Source organism: Nicotiana tabacum, chromosome 15 (genome assembly GCF_000715075.1).
Source record: "Nicotiana tabacum cultivar K326 chromosome 15, ASM71507v2, whole genome shotgun sequence".
Taxonomy (NCBI): domain Eukaryota; kingdom Viridiplantae; phylum Streptophyta; class Magnoliopsida; order Solanales; family Solanaceae; genus Nicotiana; species Nicotiana tabacum.
The window spans coordinates 78,230,356-78,252,917 of record NC_134094.1 but is presented as its reverse complement, the minus strand read 5'-3'; the positions used below and the strand labels follow the sequence as shown (position 1 = coordinate 78,252,917).

The following is a 22,562-nucleotide window of genomic DNA, read 5'->3' as shown; positions in this document are numbered from 1 at the left end:
GATGACTCCGTACGAGGCTTTGTATGGGCGTAAATGCATATCTCCTATAGGGTGGTTTGATGTTGGAGAATCTGGGTAACATGGGCCAGACCTGGTTTAGTAGGCCGTAGCGAAAGTAAAGCTTATCCGAGAGCGACTGTTGACATCTCAGAGTCGTCAGAAGTCATATTTTGACGTGCGGCGATGAGACTTAGAGTTCGGGGTTAATGATTGGGTATTCTTAAAGGCGTCACCTATGAAGGGCGTGATGAGGTTTGGCAAGAAAGGCAAGCTTAGCCCACAGTATATTAGGCCTTGTAGGATCATTTGGAGAGTGGGACAAGTAGCTTATGATTTAGAATTGCCCTCGGAATTGGAGTCTGTCCATCAGATATTTCACGTATCTATGTTACGGAAGTGCATTGGCGATCCTACCCGAGTGGTGCCCACAGATGATGTACAGATTATGGAGGACTTTCCATATAAGGAAATTCTAGTTACCATCCTAGACCGCCAAATCCGTTAGCTACAAAATAAGAAGGTAGCCTCCGTGAAGGTTTTATGGAGAAGCAAGAATGTGGAAGAGATGACGTGGGAAGAGGATGAGGAAATGAAGTCTAAATACCTCCACCTATTTCAAACTGAAGATATGGCTCGAGGTGGGATACCTCAGCACAGCTCTATTCAGGCCAGTAGGTCATTAGGTAAGATCTTATATTTTACTTTCAGAATTTATAATGGACAGATGTATAAGGCCAAGTGTTGCTATTTATAGACATTGGCCATGTATGGCATGTAAAATATGTTTTCTGGCTGCGTACATGTTGATTTTAGTCTAGTGTACGGAGGAGACTCTGGAAAACAATTTCCCAAAGTCTCTAAGAGTAAACATTCGAGGACAAATATTTCTAAGGGAGTAAGGATGTTACATCTCGAGTTTTCGTACGTTAAAGTTTCATCTTCAGATAATCGACGCAGACTCGGGGATGAGATTATCTTGAGATTATAAGCATTTATGCTATTTATAATAGGCGATAAGTAAAATGCCGTGAAGGTTAAGGGGTAAACAAATCAAAAAAAATGAGCTTCGTTGAAGATTGTCGATTTGGAAAAATATACGGTCCGAGCTATAGTACCCGGTATTTATGGACTAGTGCCATACAAGGTACTACATGACCATGATAGTAAAGTGTATAAAGTGTGTTAAAAGCGAGTAGTATTTTAAGTAATTTGAGATAATTCCTAATTATGTGGATAATTGGGTAATTATTGATTAATAGGGGACTAACCAATTAATTAAGGAATTAAGTGTATAATTATGGGATAAGAATTAACTCCCCAACATGGCAGCCATATGGAATCAATTAAGTGACTCTTGAATCACCTTGCAAGGTGGCAACACTTCAAGAGATGAGCACCTTATCTTTTTGGGATAAAGAATGTTATCAAAAGACTTCTTTAATTCACAAAAAATGAAGACATTAACATCCTCAAAGTGACGGATAGCTTCAGCAAGAAAAGTTATACAATATTGTGATCAAATTCATTAAGAGAGATGGATTAAAAATTCAACAAGGTAACGATCTTAAGCAAATATTTCATACAAAATTATACTGCGTAATAGCAACGGGATTTTGTGATTCTAAGGGAGTACGGTGCAATCTTTCCTAAGAATATCATATGAATTTTTTCCTACTCCGGGTATGTTAAGGTTAAGCCCTTCCTTCATTTTGGCATGATATCATAACTACATGCATTCGATAACGAGGCATAAAGAGAAGTTCATACTCCCGAATTTATATATATTATCCTAGTCTCATAAGTTACAGTATTTTCCCTTATCGGGACTTCATATTCAATTGAGTATTGTCTTCTTCTAGGCAAGAGAGTGTGTGTGTATATATATATATATATATATATATATATATATATATATATATATATATATATATATATATATATATATATATATATATATATATATATATATATATATAATTACAGTATTTTCCCCACCATCGAGCTCTAATCGGTGGGAAGGCCTCTATTGGGCAACCTCAGATCAGATGGTAAGTTATATACCGAGCTTACTGTGGCCGAGCGCCTATGAGCGAGCCCAGCATGGCTGAGGTACAGAGCCTAGTATGGTCGAGCGCCTATGAGCGAGCCTACTACGGTAGAGCAGTTATACGTTCTAAGCTTTATAGGGCCGAACATCTATTTAATTTACTATATTGAGAGAGTTGAGTCGGTATCAGCAGGTAAGTATATCTCTAGATCATCTTTGACTCCTAGTTACTTTCAGTTATTATATTATCAGTTCAGTTTCAGCTTTCAGTTATTTTATTGCCTTGCATACTCGGTACATTATTTCGTACTGACATCTCTTTTTCTGGGGATGCTACATTTCATGCGTGCAGGTTCAAACAGATAGACGGGTAGACCTCCTCATTAGGTATTGCCCGAGTTCAGCTTTATCGGTAAGCTCCACGTCCTTCGAAGTTGTCGGATCTAGAGTTTTGTGTACATCTTGTGTATATATGTATATATGTTATGGGTAGGTCGGGGCCCTGTTCCGATCGTAGTACATCAACATTTCTCTAGCATGGTTTATTGTGCCCACGCAGCCGATTAATTGAATAATATATAGAATGGCACACAATCAAACAAAGCATATAGTAATCTAGAATCTTCCCCCGAATATGACTACCAATGACACATGTATATGCGCTTGTTACCTCATATATATATATCACTCCCTCATGTAACAAACAATATCAATTATTAGGAATAATTCCCTCAACCAAAGCGAGGCAAGACACTTATCTCAAACAAGCTAAATCAATAATCTAAAAATGCCTTCCCAAGCGAATCAACTTCCAAACGGCTAGAATCTAGCCAAAAACCACTCAATAAGATCAAATAATATCGTAGGAAGTAAACCCAAACGATAAAGGTCTAATCTTTAATCAAGTAGTCAAAGTCAACCAAAAAGCCAACTCTGGCGCGCCTCCTGGAATCCGACAAAAGTCACAAATCTCTTAAAGTTCAATATAGATAAAAACCCAAATTTTCTTCCTTATATTCACCCATAAAATGCCAAAATAGAAGATAGAACCATGAATAATAATCGAATTCGAGTTAAGAATACTTACCCAATCCAAGTGGGTGAAAATCGCCTAAAAATCACTCCAATCCGAACTCCGAAACTCAAAAAATAAAATAATGAAGCTAACCCTCAAACATACATCCCTGCTAGGCATCCTCGCACATGCTCCCACTAATTTGCAGGTGCGATGCCGTTTCTGTGACAACAACTTCGCTTCTGCGAACTCCATCCCTCAAGCCAAACCATGCTTCTACGACCAAACCTCCGCAGATGCAGTACTGCATGTTCAGCCAACCATCAGCATCTGCGGTTCTTCTCCCTTTGCTGACAAAAACATCGCATATGCGATCCATATGCCACAGATGCAGTACCGCAGATATGATAGAAAACCCGCATCTATGACCTACTCGCACAGAACCGGTAATCTATGCAAACTCCAAAATAGTCCGAAATCAATCTGAATCATACTCGAGCCCCACGGGACCCCGTTAAATCATACCAATAAGTCCAAATACACCACCCAAACCTATACGAAGGCTCCAAACACCATAATTAACATCAAAACCAAGAATCATCGATCAAGATCAATCTCTTCATAAACGTCTAAGTTCAAACAAAGCGTCTGATTCAACTCTAGCTAATTCAGAATGAACCCAAACCTTTCACACAAGTCCCAAATGACGAAATGACCTGTTCTAGTTCCCTGAAACAATATATGGCTGGATGCTTAAGTCCAGAATTACCCAACGGAGCTAACAGAACCATCAAAATTCAATTTTGGGGTAGTTTACAAAAAGATCAATATCCGGTCAATCATTTCAACTTAAGCTTTCAACCTTGAGATTAAGTGTCTCATTTCATTCTGAAATCTCACCGGACCCGAACCGTCTACCCCGACAAGTCACATAACAGTTATAAAGTACAAAATAAGCAGTAAATGGGGGAACGAGGCTACAACTCTCAAAACGACCCGTCGGATCGTTACAAGAATAATGTGAATAAATTCAGGAATACGAACATCTCTTTATGTCTCGTTATCAAATACATGTAGGTACGAGATCATTCCAGAATGAAGGAAAGGTTTAGACTTAACATACATTATCACAATCTTTTCAATAACCACGTTGAAGTTGTCTCTTTGCACCTTAATCTACTACAATGATAATAATATTAATATCATTAAGTTACGAAAGGTACAACTATCGCATAACGAACGACAAGCTTATTTTATATTAAAACGGGTAGCATCTCTCCTATAATCTTTACTTCCTCCCGATTCGAGATAATACCAACAACACAAGAACATAACAGTAACAAAATATATACATTATTTTCCAATATTATATACACCACAATATACTACAAAACAGCCCAACACACCCCAATCTCTTCATACACAAAAACGACCACCGTAGTAGTGTCAAACAGCCAGAAAATATTATGACGAATGACCAGCCCATCACCCTGAATTTATATGGTGTTTCTCCACATGCTTTCTCCTCCAAAACTCCCTAAAACAGTAGAAAAACACCCAATCCAACAGCAACACGAAACAACCCACAAAACAGTCCACTAAAAGTTGAATAACTCGAACTCACGACTTCCGATCACCACCCCGTGAGTTCTTACAATTATAGAATGACTTTCCATACATCTCCAGCAGAAATAATGGATGAAAGAGAGCAGTAAACTTACCTTATTTGTTGAATATATCAGCTCAATATTGGATTCTTCAAATCGTATGTTTTCCTCCAACTAGAACTTGAAAAGAAGAGAAAATCAATTAGGGTTTGTGTTCAATTATTGGGAGGATTTTTGCAGGGGCTTATCTCTGGTAATTTTGCTATATAATGAGTGTTATATTTGCAGGAGATAAGCCCTTAAAAAGTCTTTTTTGAAATATTTAATCCTCTCATTTAAGCAAGTAGGTGACACACCTACTTGTCACCTAGTTGTCTGCGCAGTCTCACAAAACTACATATCTCTCTCTACTCTAATATCATATTGATAAATGGTTTAATGAGTTAAAAAATATACTCATAGATATTCAATTTGATGGGTGTATCATCCCGTAACTGTCAGTATATTGGGAGAAAATCACAGTGACATCTGACCCAAAGTTTAGTAAAATTTATGAATATAACTTGTGATGACTTTCATCGACTTTTGTTCCACAACTCACTTGACTTCAAAATTCAAGAAGATCCATAGCATCCTTTCATGGAGATCAAATACATCTCAAGGAAGTCAGTATCATCCTAGGCTCGAGAAACACGCTGCTCCATCCCTCGAATCATGGAAATAATCATGAGAGAAAAATCAAGGAAACAAACAGAATTGTACCCGCATTGTTTATCAATAAAATTATATTTCTTCATATTTATATTGTGATTGCAGTTTATTTTTTTTATCGCGAAACATTTGTTGCAAACAAATTGGCACGCCTAGTGAGACCAGTTCTGCCCTTCATCTCTTCCTCATGCAGGTCAAAAACTACAAGTTTTAAAATTATTTGTTGCGATAGTCTAGTACTTTAAGTCTCGTCTTCAACTTTAGGCAAGCCTACACCCTAACAAACCTTAGTGTTGTGGGCATTTTTAGACATTAAAATTTTAATAGATCAAGCCCATATAAAATTTGGGCTAAATCATAAATTCAAGACACTATAAGACGACTCTTGAAATTCTAGGAGTCTATTAGGGTTGCTTGAAGGCTACTCTGCCAAAATCCTAACTTGAAGATTACTCTACTCTAATTCCCTAAAATACATCCCCTAAAAAAAGGGTTACATATTCCCTAAAAAAGCGTCTCAGAAATAAAAGAGTTCAAGATATGACAGGGTACTTTTTTATAATCAAATACTTCAAGAAGATCCACAACATCCTTTCATGGAGATCAAATACATCCCAAGGAAGTTCGTGTCATCTTACGTTCAAGAAATATGCTACTCCAGCCCTCGAATCAAGGAGATAATTAGGAAAGAAGGATCCGGGAACAGAATTGTAGCCACATTGTTTATCAATAAAATTATATTTATTCATATTTATATTGTCATCGCAGTTTATATTTTGGTTGCTAAACAATTATTGCAAACAAATTGGCACACCCAGTGGGGCCAGTTCTGCCCTTCATCTCTTCCTCTTGCAAATAGAAAACTACAAGTTTCAAAATTATTTGTTGCGATGGTCGAGTACTTCAAGGTATGTACCTTGAAGTAGGGGGATTTGTAGATATCAAAATTTTAATAGATCAAGCCCATACAAAATTCGGGCTAAATCCTAAATTCAAGATAATATAAGACAACTCTTGAAATTCTAGGAGTCTATAAGGATTGCTTGGAGGTTAATCAACCAAAATCCTAACTTGGAGGCTATTCTACCCTAACACTGGGTCACTCCTATAAAAAGAGTTACATATTCTCTTAAAAATAATATCTCAAAAATTCTATAAATTCATGAATATTCACAAAGAGATCAAGATATGGCTGGATACTTCTTGATAATCAAATACTTCAAGAATATTCACACTTTCATGGATATCAAATACATCAGAAGGGAGTCTGTATCATCCTACGTTCGAGAAATATGCTGCTCCAGCCCACGAATCATGGAGATAATCAGGTGATAAGAATCAAGAGAACAAACAGAATTGTACCTGTATTGTGATTACATCCGCAAAAAAATTCTTGCAAACAAATTGGCACGCCCAGTGGGACCATCTCTGCCCTTCATCTCTTCCTCCTGCAAATCGAAAACTATAACTTTCAAAATTATATGTTGCGTGGTCGAGTACTTCAAGTGTCGTCTTCAACTTTCGGCAACCTTATACCCCGACAAACCTTGAAGTAGGGGTAATTTGTATACATCAAAATTTTAACGGACCAAGCCAATATAAAATTTGGGCTAAATCCTAAATTTAAGATACTATAAGCTACTCTTGAAATTCTAGGCAACTATTAGGGTTGCTTGGAAGGCTACACTACCAAAACCCTAACTTGGAGGCTACTCTCCCTAATCTTGGGTGGGTCCTATAAAAAGAGTTACATATTCTCTTAAAAAAGTATCTCGAATTGGTTATTTTTAGATGATCAAATACTTCAGAAAGATCCACAACATCCTTTCAGGGAGATCAAATGCATCCGAAGAAAGTCCGTAGCAATCTTATGTTTGAGAAACATACTACTCTAACCCTCAAATCATAGAGATAGTCGGGAGAGAATAATCCAGGAAACAAACAAAATTTTACCCACATTGTATATCATTAAAATTATGTTTCTTCATATTTATATTTCATTGAAGTTTATTATTTGTATCGCAAAAAAATTATTGCAAACAATTGGCATGCCCAGGGGGACCAATTCTGCCCTTCATTTCTTCCTCCTGCAAATCGAAAACTATAAGTTTCAAAATCTTTTGTTGCGATGGTCGAGTACTTCAAATCTCATCTTCAAGTTTCGGGCATTTGTAGACATAAAAAATTTAATGGATCAAGCCCATACGAAATTTGGGTTAAATCCTAAATTCAAGACACTATAAAACGACTTTTGAAATTCTAGGAGTCTATTAGGGTTGCTTGGAGGCTAATCTACCAAAATCCTAACTTGGAGGATACTCTACCCTAACCCTGGGTATCTCCTATAAAAAGGGTTACATATTCCCTTAAAAGAATATCTTGACAATTGAGATCATCTCAAAATCCCATAAATTCATGGGATATTCACAAAGAGATCAAGATGGATGGACACTTCTTGATAATCAAATACTTCAAGAAGATCTACAATATCCTTTCATGGAGATCAAATACATCTCAAGGAAGTCGGTATCATCCTATGTTCGAGAAATATGCCGCTCTAACCCTCGAATCATGGAGATAATCAAGAGAGAAGAATCAAGAGAATAAACAGAATTGTACCTGCATTGTTTATCAAAGATATCGAATATTATCTTTCTCAAAGCTGTCGAAGTGATCAACAGACGTTCTTCCTTTTTATGGAGATCATATACATCCCAAAGAAGCTCACATCATCCTACGTTTGAGAAATACGTTGTTCCAGCCCTCGAATAATGGAGATAATCAGTAGAGAAGAATCAATGGAACAAACATAATTGTACTCGCATTGTTTATCAATAAAATTATGTCTTTTCATATTTATATTGTGATTGCAGTTTATTTTTTGTATTGAAAAATTTATTGCAAACGAATTGACACGCCCAGTGGGCCACAAAGAAAATATATTCTGGAAAAATCCTTAATTGACTACTTCAACATTTTATCTATTGGGGCTAGCCACAATTTGTAGCATAATCCACGGGAGGCACACAAAACATTTACGCTTTCTTCCAACTGGGTTTGCTATTTTTTCCTCTAAATCCAATCCTTAAATAGTGAAGTGATTAAATCAATGTTTTTGTAAAGTCCTTTTGTTGTTGTTCAAAGACCAATTTGGTTCCGGAGGTTTCTCATCACTTTAGCATGTTTGGTAAAAAAATCAAAATACGCATGATAAAATATGTCATGTATACTATTCTTATACTTATATAATACCAAGTTAAAAATATATGTATACATTTGGTATAGTACACGTATGCAATTAATGTAATATTTATACATATTCATCAAACAAAAATGTCACATGTATTATTTATATGCTTATACTATACCGAAAATTGATACCATAGCAAGAGAAATTGGTTGTCATTGCAATGTGAGGGCAACTGGTGGAGTTAAGATATTACTGCGACACTATAAGTTCTAGTCCATAACAGTTCAGGATAGTATTTAATCTGTGCTGCTTTTAGCTAGCGAATTGGGGAAAAACTTTCCCTAGGAGGTGTGCTTCATATTTCCCCAGCTGCTAACAGGTATAGTCTATAAAAGATTTTTTTGTTTGTAGATTAGCAAACTGCGTTAGTTTGCTGGGATTGTACAGTACTTTATAATTAATAAAATTTCTAATTATCAAAAAAGCAAAAAAAAAAAAAAAAAAAAAAACCTTACTGTGAGGGTGTCAACAGGCTAGTCTTTTTGTTGGACTCTCCTGGTTGAGTCTATAACATTCATTAATCTTGTATAACAAAAATTAAATAAACTTTTACATTCATTACAGATATTCACTAATAGAAACATCCATCAGATTTCACGGGAATACAGTGAAATTAATGAACTCAATTTATACAGACTTCATTAGTTGTATTCCTTTGCACCATTTAGAAGCTTCGATCATATACATTAAATATCAGTGAATTTTGTAAGTTAAGATTTAAGTAACAAAAGAAAAATGATAACATTCAGAAGTCTCAAGTTAGTAACTTTAATGAACAGAATACCTATATACTCAATCAAACAAGGAAAAGAAGTGCCAATAAGGTCGAACAAAAATAAATATAGTAACTTGCATTTTGAGCAAAAATCTATTTTACCGAGCAGGAGAGTAGCCAGACTGCAACTTCATCAGTGCATAATAGGAACCATTCTTTCCAAGTGCAAGCAGCTGAGAATGTGATCCTTGTTCTACAACTTTTCCATTTTTTATCACAGCTATGGTATCTGCCTTCTGTATCGTTGATAAGCGATGAGCTACAACTACACTAGTTCTACTGATCATCATCTTCTCCAATGCTTCTTGTACCAAATTCTCAGATACACTGTCAAGTGCACTAGTCGCCTCGTCTAGTAGAAGTATAGTTGGATTCTTTAGTATCGCTCGTGCAAGTGCTATTCTTTGCCTTTGCCCTCCAGAAAGTTGGACTCCTCTTTCACCACAATAAGTTTCATAGCCATCCTTCATAGCACTGTAGTACAAGATTGCAGTTTATTAGCAGTTGTTTCTTAAATGAAACTGAATGGCATTAGCAGAGGAATGGAGAGATTTAAAGTTATATGATCATACCTTATAAATTCATGAGCATTAGCTCGAATTGCAGCGTTCTTGATTTCAGACTCCATAGCATCTTCTTTCCCATAAATGATATTGTCGCGTATCGTTCCAGCGAAAAGGGTAGGTTCTTGACTCACTAGAGCAATTTGTGATCTTAAGCTCTTCAAGTTGTAGCTTTTGATGTTTCTGTCATCAATCAGAACTTGACCCTTTATTGGATCGTAGAATCTTTCTATCAAGCCAATAATGGTGGATTTTCCAGAACCACTTTGTCCAACAAGTGCTACTGTTTTTCCAGACTCAATTTTCAGATTCATGCCTTGGAAGATTGCTTGGCCAGGCCTAGACGGATAATAAAAGAACACATTCTTCAGCTCTATCTTTCCTTTTAATGCATTTGTAACTTTAAGTCCTTCAGGATTCTCAGGTTCGATCTCAGTCTTCCGATCTAAGAGAGCGAAAATAGATGCTACTGCACTGCTACCTCTTGCCAAATCAGAAGTCATACTTCCAGTATCTGCTATATTCTTTCCGGTGCTCATCAAAAGGAAGAAAACTTGAAACAGGTGCTTTGAACTGAGTAAGTTTTTGTTCATTAGTCTTCCCCCGTACCAATATGTCAAGGCAATGGCCGCTGTGGTTAGAAATTGAGAGCAAAACAAGCCAACACCAGAAAGCAATGACTGTCTAATATTTTCTTTTCTGGGGCCATTCTGAGTTTTTGCAAAGAGGTCCAACATTCTATCTTGAGAAGAGAAGGCAGTGATAGTCCTGTGATTGATCACTGCTTCACTTGCTAGTTGGCTTCCTTCATTCTGTGCCTTTTGGGATCTTTCTGACATTCTTTTCATCAGAACACTACGCGAGTAGAAGCTTGCTATGAGTAAAGGTTGTATAGATATTAGTACAATAGCAACTCTCCATGAGACAATCAATGCAAGCACAAAAGCAACCGAGGCACTGGCGAAAACCTGTATTAGCAATGACATACGATCACCAACAAGGGATCGAACCATACGGGCTTCAGTGGAGAGCCTAGCACAAACAGCTGCACTGGTGTTCTGTTCTTGATCAAACCAGCCCACTTCAAATGTCAGTAAGTTTGAGAGCACCTTTTCCCTGACTCTCTTGGTCAATTTCTCTCCCATTTTAGCAAAATTGTAATGTTGGAGTAGATTAGCAACAAAACTGCTCAAACCTATGCTCAAAAAGACTATGCTATAAACTTTGATCTCTGACTTTATTTTTGAAATATCATTTGATGTGTATGCTGATACAACTGATCCCAAGCAAAACGCATAAACCGGTTGAAGTGTACCAAAGGTAATAGTTCCAAGACATCCCAACAAAGCTATCTTCCACTCTGGTGCATTCATTTGGAGCAAACGCCACGTTGAAGGGCTTGGATAAGAGAAATTCTCTAAATACTCATCATCACTATCATAATAAGAACATGTATGAACTGAGGGAGCATAACTTATACTTATTGCTGGGCTAAAGGGAGAAGCAGGGCTACTTTGCCAATTTGACGTCGACACAAAAGGGGACCTAGGCACGTTGGCATAACACCTTCTTGTGTAGCTTCCCGTCTCTTTACTAAGATATGGACTAGATGACCCTTTACCATTTGCTGTTGATTTCTGCAAGTTTACCATTTTAAAGTAAACTCCACCTTCTTCATAACTCTTACTCATTAGTTCATCATGAGAACCAGATTCAACGATTCTCCCTGACTGAAGGACTACAATGTTGTCAGCCCTGAGTATAGTGGTGAGGCGATGGGCAATGATGATAGTTGTCCTTCCTTGTGAAGCCTGATCAAGGGCCTCCTGAACAATTCTTTCTGATTGTGCATCCAGAGCACTTGTAGCTTCATCAAGTAGAAGAATTTTCGGGTCTTTAATCAATGCCCTTGCTATCGCAAGCCTTTGCTTCTGGCCTCCAGACAATTGAAAACCACACTGTCCTACCTATAATCCAATTGGAAATTTGTCAAAATCCAGTCGAATAACAAAAAAGAACGGACAACAACATCTATTCCAAAAGAGCAATAAGCAAAAGATATTAGCTTACATGAGTATCATATCCATCAGGTAAAGAGGCTATAAAGCCATGTGCATTTGCAGCCTTAGCAGCTTCAACAACCATTTTTATTGAAGCACCTTCTTTTCCAAAGAGTATATTTTCCTTTATGGATGTAGCAAATAGAACAGGCTCCTGATTTACAAGCCCCATCTGAGATCTCATCCATTTAAGCTGCAGTTTCTTAGTTTTATGTCCATCAAGTAAGATATCTCCATTTATTGGATCATAAAACCTTTCTAGCAAAGAAATGACAGTAGACTTTCCAGAACCACTGCCTCCCACAATTGCTACTGTTCTTCCAGCTTTCACTTTAAGATTAAAATTTTGGAGGATCGGGACATCTGGTCTTGACGGATAGCTAAAAGTCACCTCCTTAAACTCAATATCTCCTCTTACATACGCTAGAACTTTCCCTTTCCCATCTTCTGAATCTATTTGAGGAACACGATCGACTAGTTTGAAAATTCTTGAAGCAGCAATTGTTGCGTCAGTGATGAATGAGATATTAGGAAGTGCACTCATACAAGACCTACAATCAGAAAACCAAGCCTTGGCAATATCAAGATTTGCTAAAATAATTGTCATATCTTGTTTCCACTTATCTAATTTTCAATTAAATAGAAACAAAGTGAATACAGCTTTATGTTCTTTCGTTGATCAAATAAAATGAGGAGCGAAGAGTAAACTTCAATATGATAACTGAACTTTATCCAATCTAAAAGTTTAAAGTCACATGATCAGAAAAATGAGAAAAATGGAGTTTTTGAAAAGAAAAAGAAATCCATTTTATCATTTAGACCAAAAAAATATTATAATTCTTAAGAACTCAACGGGCCCTTCCCCTTCGAATCAAACAAACAAAGAAGGGAATCCGCTTTCATATTGACGATTCAATTCATTCGATTACTACAGGATGAATCCAATTCACAAAACTTCCTTTCTTAGATCAAAGCAAAATAAACTTTAGCCATTATAATAGTAAGATTACTAAATTCTATCTGCTACTACATTGAAGTCACAAAACTATTTCTTGTCACATTAAAGCAACTGAACTTTATCCGCTATAATAGTAAAGTCATTATACTTATCCACTATAATAATAAAACCGAATCTTAATGATTCACTTGTTGGGATGGCGGAAGATTAATTCATGTATATGAGATGTAAGAAGTCACTAGTTAACCCTACAAATGAAATATGGATTGAAAGAGATCTAGCTCTACCAAACTTTTCTGGATCATCCCAACATTCCCCACTTGTTTGACTATTGCTGAGCAGTTTTTGGATATCAAATGGACCTTTCCAGAAGGTAATTATAATGTGGCCGATTTCAATCAAGGTGACTATACTGTTATAGTAAAGTTTAGTTGCTTTTCTGTTGTAGCGGCCACAGTTGAAGGTTCGTAGGTGCAATAAACTCGCAAATAGAATGAGGAGTGAATAAAATGAAACTTACAGTCCTCCAAGAATAACACAAAGAGCTGATATGAAAACGCGACCACCACTTTCTCCTCTATTAGCAACAAGAACACTCCCTGCCCAAGATTGAAATGCCCACGACACATAAATCATTCCCATACTTCCTAACAGCAACCCCTTAGTAAGCCCTTGCTTCACACCAAGATTCAAACTCTCCCCAAGAGCATGGCTGAATCTTGTCACTGTTTCATTTTCTCCAACGTAAGAGTAAACTGTGCGAATAGATGAAATTGCTTGTTCTGCTACATTTCCTGCAACTCCGTAGGCATCCTTCATTTTCATTCCCTGCCTCATAAGTAGCTTTCCAAATGCTACCCCAGGTATAACAAAACCAAGAGAGAATGGAAGTGAAACCAATGCTAGTCTCCATGAGAGGTAGAATGCAACTATTAGGCCAAAAATAAACGTTGACATGTGAGCAACACAATTAGGTATCTGCAAGATGGAGAAATGGGAAACTTTAAAAGATTTATCATTGATATCATGGGTACTAAGAGGTTGATTGATTTAGCCGCCTTTTTTGCCGTATATTCCCAAATTTATTTTGAAAAATCTGATTTGGGTGAAGCTTGGTTTGAAGATGAAAATATGTTTGTACATTATTTTTCAAAACATATTTCACTTTCTTTTTTTTTTTTAAATATATGAAACATGACTTATATCACAAGTTCTAAAAACTATCACAAATACTCAACGGTACCTTCATCAATAATATTCATTATCATTATCACAAACCATAGTCTTTAACATAAATAAATTTGGTACAAAATTATCATTTTTATAATGAACTACATAATATTCTATCAGATGACCGAGGAGACAAAGCAGCATTGTTACAAAATAATAAATGATAGACTCTTTTATAAAATATAAAAGTTTGAGACAATTTTTAAAAATTGTAAGTAATATTTTGGGTCAAAATTGGGATTCGGAGTTTTGAGTTTTGGGAATTTGCCAAAATATGAATAAAATTTATGAACAAACATGTATTTGTCAAAAAATATTTGGAAAAATATTAGCAAAATCTATGACCAAACGGGTAATGTATCGTCGCCAAACTTTATCCACTAAACTTTATAGCAAAATCATACTATATATATAAACAGTTTTTTCTCACGTTAATGTAACATACTTTACACACTATCACGTTATTTATTAGCACATTAAAATAACTGAACTTTTACTTTAGTAACAATAAAGCGTTAAACTTTACCCACATACCGATCCATAAAAAATGACTTTTAGGCCTTTGGCACACCCCTTATGAAAATACTAACTACTAGAGAGAGAAAATATATTTTGATTAAATTATCCTTAATTAAAATTTATATATTGTTAACTTGATATATTGGGATATATAAAATAAGGATAAATTTTAAAAAACTAAAGTTAATTCATTCTTGATTATGTAAAAGGACACTTATTTTGGACCAAAATAAAGACGTCAAAAAATCACTTATTATGCACCGAATGATTTAAAAAAGTGACCTTGATGAGGTGGTTTTGTCGTTATAGTAGTAAAGATTAGTACTTTACTGTTATAGCATGTAAAATTATTATAACAGGTAAAGATCAGTTATGTATTTTAATTTGACAAGAGAGAGTTTTTTAATATTACTGCTATAGTGGGTAGAATTCAATTATTTTAATATGAAAAAAAATAGTTTTGTTTTATTTTTATAGTAGATAAAGTTCAATAACCATACGGTGAAATTAATTTGAAATTAATTTTGAGAAAATACATAGAATCTTATAGTATGATACGTTGAGAAAGAAAGATGACAAGACTTAAGGTGTGTTTGGTACGAAGGAATATATTTTTCGAAAAATATTTTTCTATTTTTTCATGCTTGGTTGGCTTAAATGTGTTGGAAAATATTTTCCCCGTGAACTCATTTGGAGGAAAATATTTTCCCCGTAAACTCATTTGGAGGAAAATATTTTCCCTATCATAAGAAGAAAAAACAGTTTTCAACCTTCTCCACCCTATTCCCCATCCCCACCAACCCACCCCACTCCCACCCCTACCCTCACCCCACCTCCACCTCTATCCCCACCCTAAATAGAAATATTATTAATAATATTTTCTTTTCATGTTATAAATAAAGTATTTCTTTTTCTTTTCAACAAATGGGTATTTTCTTTTTCATGATATAAAAAAGTTTTTTTTTGTTATTTTAATAAAAAAGTACTTTCTTTTCGAGTAAAAAATATTTTCTTTCATTTCAACAAAAAGAGTATTTTCTTTTCAAGATGTAGAAAAATTATTTTCTTCATTTCAACAAATGAGTATTTTCTTTTCATGATGTAAAAAAAATATTTTCTTTTCATGATGTAGAAACAGTATTTTCTTTTATTTCAACGAAATGAGAGTACTTTATAATCATGTTGTAGAAAGAGTACTTTCTTTTTTTAAAAAAAAGAGTATTTGCTTTTTAGTTACGGAACACAAATTTCAATGTTGTTTTTGCGTAAAAAAAAAGTAAAACAACACATTAGTTCCTTTGGGGTTGTATGAATTTTTAAATGAAAAATTAAATTCTTGAAGAAATAGAGTCCTAAAAACGATGGGTATTTGAGGGGGAGGGGTGAGGAGAGTATCATAAAAATTATTTTCCTAAAAATTATTTTTTACTCTCTAACCGAACACTATGAAATTATTTTCCGGAAAAAAAATTTCACTGACCAACAAACAGGGAAAATAAGTGATAAAATCACTCATTTTCTATGAAAAACATTTTCCATGGAAAACATTTTCCTTCCTACCAAACACACCCTTAATACATCAAAATTGAAATACCTTCTCTGCAATAGCATCTTGAATAGAATGAGCATCAGCTGAAATTGTGGAAACAACTTGAAAACTACTGGATGAAGCATTTTGGCTGTCAAAGAAACTAACTTCTTGCCTGAGGACAGATTTTAAATATTCCATCCTTATGCGAGATGTTTGCCTCTCTGCAGTTCTTGTCCAACAAATTCCTCCTACAAGTTTCAGAAACACTATCATGCATAATACTTCATTTTCAAACTTAGTAAACAAGTTTATGAGCTAACACTGAGATTTTAACAATATTAGTGTATTTTTATCCGTTATAGCATATAAGTTACCTTATTTTCATATCACTAATTTATTTTTTTATTAACGGTTTTAGAAATTTTTTTAAGTGAATCAAGAGAAGTTAGTAGATAAACTCATGAACATATGCTCATGCGTAAAAAAAAGGTGTTATACGTACCAAGGCAGGCAGATATACCAACTCCAATTGCAACGAAGAGCAACCTGAGAGAGTACTGTTTCAAAGACATGGGGAAAAAATTGTTTTATTTCTCTAAAAATTTATGATTATGGCAAACAAACTCTAGGCTAAGTAAATAGGGGGTGGCTAGTTTATAGTCTAATATACGGGAACTATAATGTACGAATTATTTATGCAATAAATAATAATATTGTAATGCAATGGACAATGACACATGGATTCTTTTGCAGTAAATAATGATCCTCGTATTATTAATACACGTATTCTTATTATCCCACATCTATAATGTACAAACTGTTACATTGATTTCATATAAGTTAAACAAGAATAAGTAATACAACCAGTTGCAAATGTAGCACACAACTAACATGATCAATTGAATCCAACATTTTCAACGTAGAGCATATATATATATATATATATATATATATATATATATATATATATATATATATATATATATATATATATATATATATATTTGTGAACAATGAATTAGCTACTCTATTTATTTTCAATGTTAAGAACTTCAAGTTTTCTCCAATCAAATTTAAATCTTGAATCTGCATTTGGATACAACACATAATTTCCAATATCATAAGTTATACGAAGTTTATTACTGTTATATTAACTATATAGATTAAATTGGTTACCTCGTTAAATCCTTATATTATTTTTTCTCTATATTTACTTTGAGTGATTATGTACTAATTAATCCACGATCTTCCGCAACAATTAGTATCAGAGTAAGGTTAGAGTATTTACATATAATAAGGTTAAGATATCTTCATCATCTTTAACAAAGTATAAAGAAATTCGATGGGGTTTCTAGTTTCATTCTACGGAAGATTACGATCGTCCCTGGTGTTATAAAGGTTGTGGAAGCAAATTGATGAGGATTTTTCTGAAGAGATGATAGAGAGAAGGCAAACTTGAAGGAGAGGAATTTGAGTGTGATCTTCATGAGCATTACAGATAGCGTTCTTCGGGAAATTACTGAAGAAACTTCTGCAGCAACGACATGGAAGAAGCCAGAAGATCTGTATTCTGAGAAATCGCTGATAAACCTTGATGAGTTTAATCCAATTACAATGGACTTGAAGAATGCGGAAAGCAAAATTGAGGGTGAGGATCAGGTCTTGATTGTGTTATGTTGTATACCACCATCTTACGACACTTTTGCTAATACGTTGCTATATGAGAAAGACTATATTTCACTGAAAAATGTTAGTAATGCACTAAAATCGAAAGAGTTGAAAAGTGCTTTCTAGATAGCAGAACTGATGGTGAGGGTCTTGTCAGTAGGGGAAGAATACAACAAAAAGACTTTAATACAAAAAGGTTAACAACCAGATCGAAGTCCAGATCAAGAAAGCATAACTATTATGAGTACAAGGAGCGAGATCAGTACAAGAGAAATTGTCCAAAGCTAAAAGAGAAAAAAGGGAAGCAGAAAGAAGATAATTTTACAAATATTGTTGACACTGAAAATAATTCTAATGATAGTGACTTTTTAGAGAAAGTTTGTACCATGAGTTCAAGTCATAAGCAGAATTCCTGGGTTCTTGATTCTAGTGCTACTTTTTATATGTATCCGCACAAGAATTACAAGAATTAGTTTGCAACTTATAAGCAAATGAGTGGGAGTGTCTACATGGGTGATAATAATCCATTACCAATAGAGAAAATTGGTAGCATTAGATTGAGAATGTTCGATGGAATTATCATAAATATTGCTTGTTGGCATGTTCCGCGGTTAAAGAAAAATATGCTTTCTCTCTCAGCTTTGGATGATCAAGGGTATAAGTTCTACTCCAAGAATGAAAACCTAAAATGTGTAAAGGATCCACGCTACTCATGAAAGATAAACTGTATTCTAAATTATATCATCTTCAGGCAAGTGAAGTTGAAAGAGAAGCTATTGTAGCTTCTGGATAAAGTGATTTGAATCACTCTCAATTGTGACACTTGCAACTTGGTCATATGAGTGACAAGGAATTGTCTTTGTTGAATAATCAAAACTTGATGGATGGGTATAACAATCAAGTTTGTGTATTTGGTAAACAGAAAAGGATAAAATTCAGCAAGAAGGCAGAACACAAGACCAGAAACAAGTTAGATTATATACATTTAGACTTGCGTGACCTTCCCTCTAAGAGTGGTGCCAAGTATTTGATGAGTTTAATTAATGATTAATCAAGATTGGCGTGGGTGTATTTTCTGAACAAAATATGAGGCATTTTCGATGTTTGTTAAATTGAAAACGATGGTTGAGAGGTAGACGAAAAGAAAAGTTAAACATCTTCGGACTGACAATGTATTGGAATTTTGCAATTCTGAGTTTAATGATTTCTGCAGCAGATAGGGCATAGTGAGACATCACACTTATGTCGGAATACCACAACAGAATGATGTTGCAGAATGCATGAAGAAAACAATTTATTATAGGGCACGAAGCACACTTTCATACTCATGTGTTAGCAAGGTTTTTTTGGGTTGAAGCGATCAATACAACTTGTTATTTTATTAACGTATCTTCATCCATAACTATTGAGTTTAAAACTCATTTTGAGGTATGGTGCGGTTTGCCTACTGATTATTCAAATCTGAGTAATTGGTTGTCCTGCTTATACTTATGTGAGGGATGGAAAACTTGAGCCGAGGGCGAAGAAGTACATATTTCTAGGATATGCAACTGGAGCGGAAGGTTATAGATTGTGGTACACAGATCAAAAGACTCCAGGGTTTAATTATTAATAGGGATGTGACATTTGATGAATCTGCGTCACTAGACAGTCACATAGAGAAGGAAATATCAGAAACAGATCGTGGTGTTAGTGACCGTATAGAGCTAGAAATTAAATCTTCACTGTCACATCCCAGTAATTATAAATTAGAGAAAGCGGAGAAGGTGCAAAATATTAATCAAGATGATGGTGTTAATACACATGTGCAACATCAACCATATAGCATCGCAACATGCAGAGAGATGAGAGTGATCAACCGACCACAAAAGTTTGCAAACGTAGGTGATGGTAATCTTCTTGAATATGCAAATTTTGTAGAATTTGCTTTGTCTGTTGCCGAGAGCATTGATGTGCTTGAGCCTAATGGCTATAAAAAAGCTATTTCTCGTCCAAAAGTAGATCAATGGGTTGATGCTATGGGTGAAGAGATGGAGTCTCTTCATAAGAATTATATACAGAAGTGTGTTCCATTACCAAAGAGGCAGAAGGAATTAGGCTGCAAGTGGGTTTTCAAAAGAAATGAGGGAAGTCCGTGGGTTGAAGCACAAAGGTACAAGACAAGGTTAGTAGCTAAAAGTTTTACACAAAGCGAGGGGATATCTTACAATAAAGTATTCTCTCCAGTGGTAAAGCATAGATCTATCAGGGTCTTACTGGATTTGGTGGCTCTTCATGACTTAGAGCTAGAGCAGTTGGATGTGAAAACTACGTTCTTGCATGGCAAGTTGGATGAATAATTTTATATGAGTCAACCTGAGGGATTCATTACTCCGGATAAGATAATTTATGTTTTCTTGCTTAAGAAATCTTTATATGGTCTGAAACAGTTGCCTAGGTAGTGGTTTAAAAGATTTGATACATTCATGATTCAAAGTACCTTTTCTCGAAGTGCATACGATAGTTGTATGTATTACAAGAAGCTTGAAGATGGTTCTTGGGTGTATTTGTTGTTATTTGTGGATGATATTATCCGACTGAAGAAGCAACTAGGTGAAGAGTTTGAGATAACGGATTTGGGTGTTGCAAAGAAGATATTAGGGATGAAGATTACTCGAGATAGAAGGATTGGGAAGTTGATACTGCCTCAACGATCCTATATTGAGAAGGCCCTCAAGAGATTTAATATAATATGTGCTAAATCTGTATCTGTTACTTTTGCTTTCCATTTCAAGTTGTCTACAAACACGTTACAAAAAACAGACAAGGAGATGGAGCAAATGTCCAGTGTTCTGTATTCTATATTCGAGTGTTGTATGTAGCATTATGTATGCTATGATTTGCACTCGCCCTGATATTTCACATGTTGTTAGTGTTGTGAGTAGATACATGGTGTGTTGGTAAAGAACATTGGCAGGCGGCGAACTGGATCTTGATATACCTAAAGGGTACTTTAGATATAGGCTTGACGTTTTACAAGACAAGTTGAGTGAATCCATAATGGGCTATGTCGGTTCAGATTATGCAGGGGAGTTGGATAAGAGAAGATCTTTGACAGGTTATGTTTTTACTCTTTCTGGTAGTGTCATCAGTTGGGAGGCGGCTTTGTAGTCTGTTGTTTCTTTGTCTACCACTGAGACTGAGTATATGGCAATAACAGAAGCAATAAGGTTATTTGGCTACAAGTCTTGGTGAGTGATCTTGGACTGGCTTAGAAGAAGCTAAGTACCATTATTTTGTGACAGTTAGAGTGCAATTCATCTTTCTAAGAGTCAGATGTTTCATGAGAGGATGAGGCATACTAAAGTCGAACATTACTTTACTCTAGGCATTATATCAAAAAGGGTTGTTAATATGGAGAAAGTGTCTACGCATGATAATCCAGCTGATATGATGACCAAGGCAGTCCCGGGCAACAAGTTTAGGCATTGTCTAGACTTGATTAGTGTGTGCAGTACTCATTAGAGCCTTTAGAGGGCTGAGGACAAGGTAGAGAGGCGTTGTTCCTGTTGATGCAGAAAATTCAAGCCAAGAGGAAGATGTTATTTATGGCTCAAATTATTTTCTTTTACTGTTAGGAAACCCATAATCCCTATAGGTTTGGAAAACTCATTGTTCTAACAAATTTGAGAAAGAAAAACATATTGTGCTTGTCAGATTAGGTAAAACTTTCTCTTATAGGTTTGGGACTATTTGAGATCTATATATAATGGTTGTAGTTGGAAATTCTAGAGATTGTATTGTGCTTTTCTTCTCATTCATAGTGGAAAACCCTCTCTACTTTTGTCCCAAGGATTAGGCTTAATCGAACCTTGTTAAATCTGTGTGTTATTTTTTTTTCCTATTTACTTTGTGCAATTATGTACTAGTTACCCACGATCTACCGCAACATTTGTACTAGAAACCAAATAGTATTGTATAAGAAATACTGAAAGTTTACAGGAAGATTATATGTCAAATGAAAGGACCCCTAATTGCATCCAAGATCGAAGAAATAGAATGATAATACAAACCTTGTCAACAATTTCATTAGTAAAAGAAGCATCATCAGCACCTCCATAATCATCAATGATAGCACTGAGAATAAACATATTGAGTGGAGTCATCAGCCCATCTCCTATGCATCCTAAAGTCCCAAGACACATCACCAACTTATCAACGCCATCTGCATATCTGAATATCCCACTTTTCTTTCCCATTTCAAAAGCTAGTTATTAGAAGCTCAAAATCCCAGAGTACTTAAGCTATACAAAAATTCTGATTCCCTTCCAAAGTTTGCCTTTTCCATGTCTATTCTCTCAACTCTAGTATTTAATAAGTTACTTGCCAGCCGAACTATGACTACAAGACGTGTCGTTGTTATTATTGAGATTACATTCTGTACATTGATATTGTAAAATAATTTTTACATTATTCATATCATTTAAAAATAATTACAACTAACTGTTAATAAAATATGAGATTAGTAAGTTAAAAAATATAGTAGGTTATCCGCTGTTAGATAAATTACATTGATAATATAAAAATACTTTAAGTCGTCCTTGTATACAATAGGTCAAATCATTTACTGCTACTCTTGCCGGCTACTC

General features: G+C 35.1%; 1 protein-coding gene across 1 annotated transcript; it reads right to left on the bottom strand.

The window, feature by feature from the left end:
• Positions 1 to 9,269: 9,269 nt before the first annotated feature.
• On the bottom strand, positions 9,270 to 22,290 carry LOC107772104 (putative multidrug resistance protein). Its single transcript, XM_016591590.2, has 7 exons — positions 21,987 to 22,290; positions 16,769 to 16,823; positions 16,330 to 16,514; positions 13,507 to 13,964; positions 12,039 to 12,579; positions 9,978 to 11,935; positions 9,270 to 9,879 (listed from the first exon to the last, which is right to left on the bottom strand). The coding sequence occupies exons 1-7, from the start codon at positions 22,170 to 22,172 to the stop codon at positions 9,504 to 9,506; spliced, it is 3,759 nt and encodes a 1,252-aa protein (XP_016447076.2). The 5' UTR covers positions 22,173 to 22,290; the 3' UTR covers positions 9,270 to 9,503.
• Positions 22,291 to 22,562: the final 272 nt, after the last annotated feature.

Bases quoted from the DNA above. Each gene is read 5' to 3' on its own strand.
- LOC107772104 (XM_016591590.2), bottom strand. From the start codon at position 22,172: ATGGGAAAGAAAAGTGGGATATTCAGATATGCAGATGGCGTTGATAAG. The intron at 16,824-21,986 runs GTTTGTATTATC...TCTTTGAAACAG, and splicing joins CTAATGAAATTGTTGACAAG to TACTCTCTCAGGTTGCTCTT. The intron at 13,965-16,329 runs GTATTTCAATTT...TCCATCTTGCAG, and splicing joins AAGATGCTATTGCAGAGAAG to ATACCTAATTGTGTTGCTCA.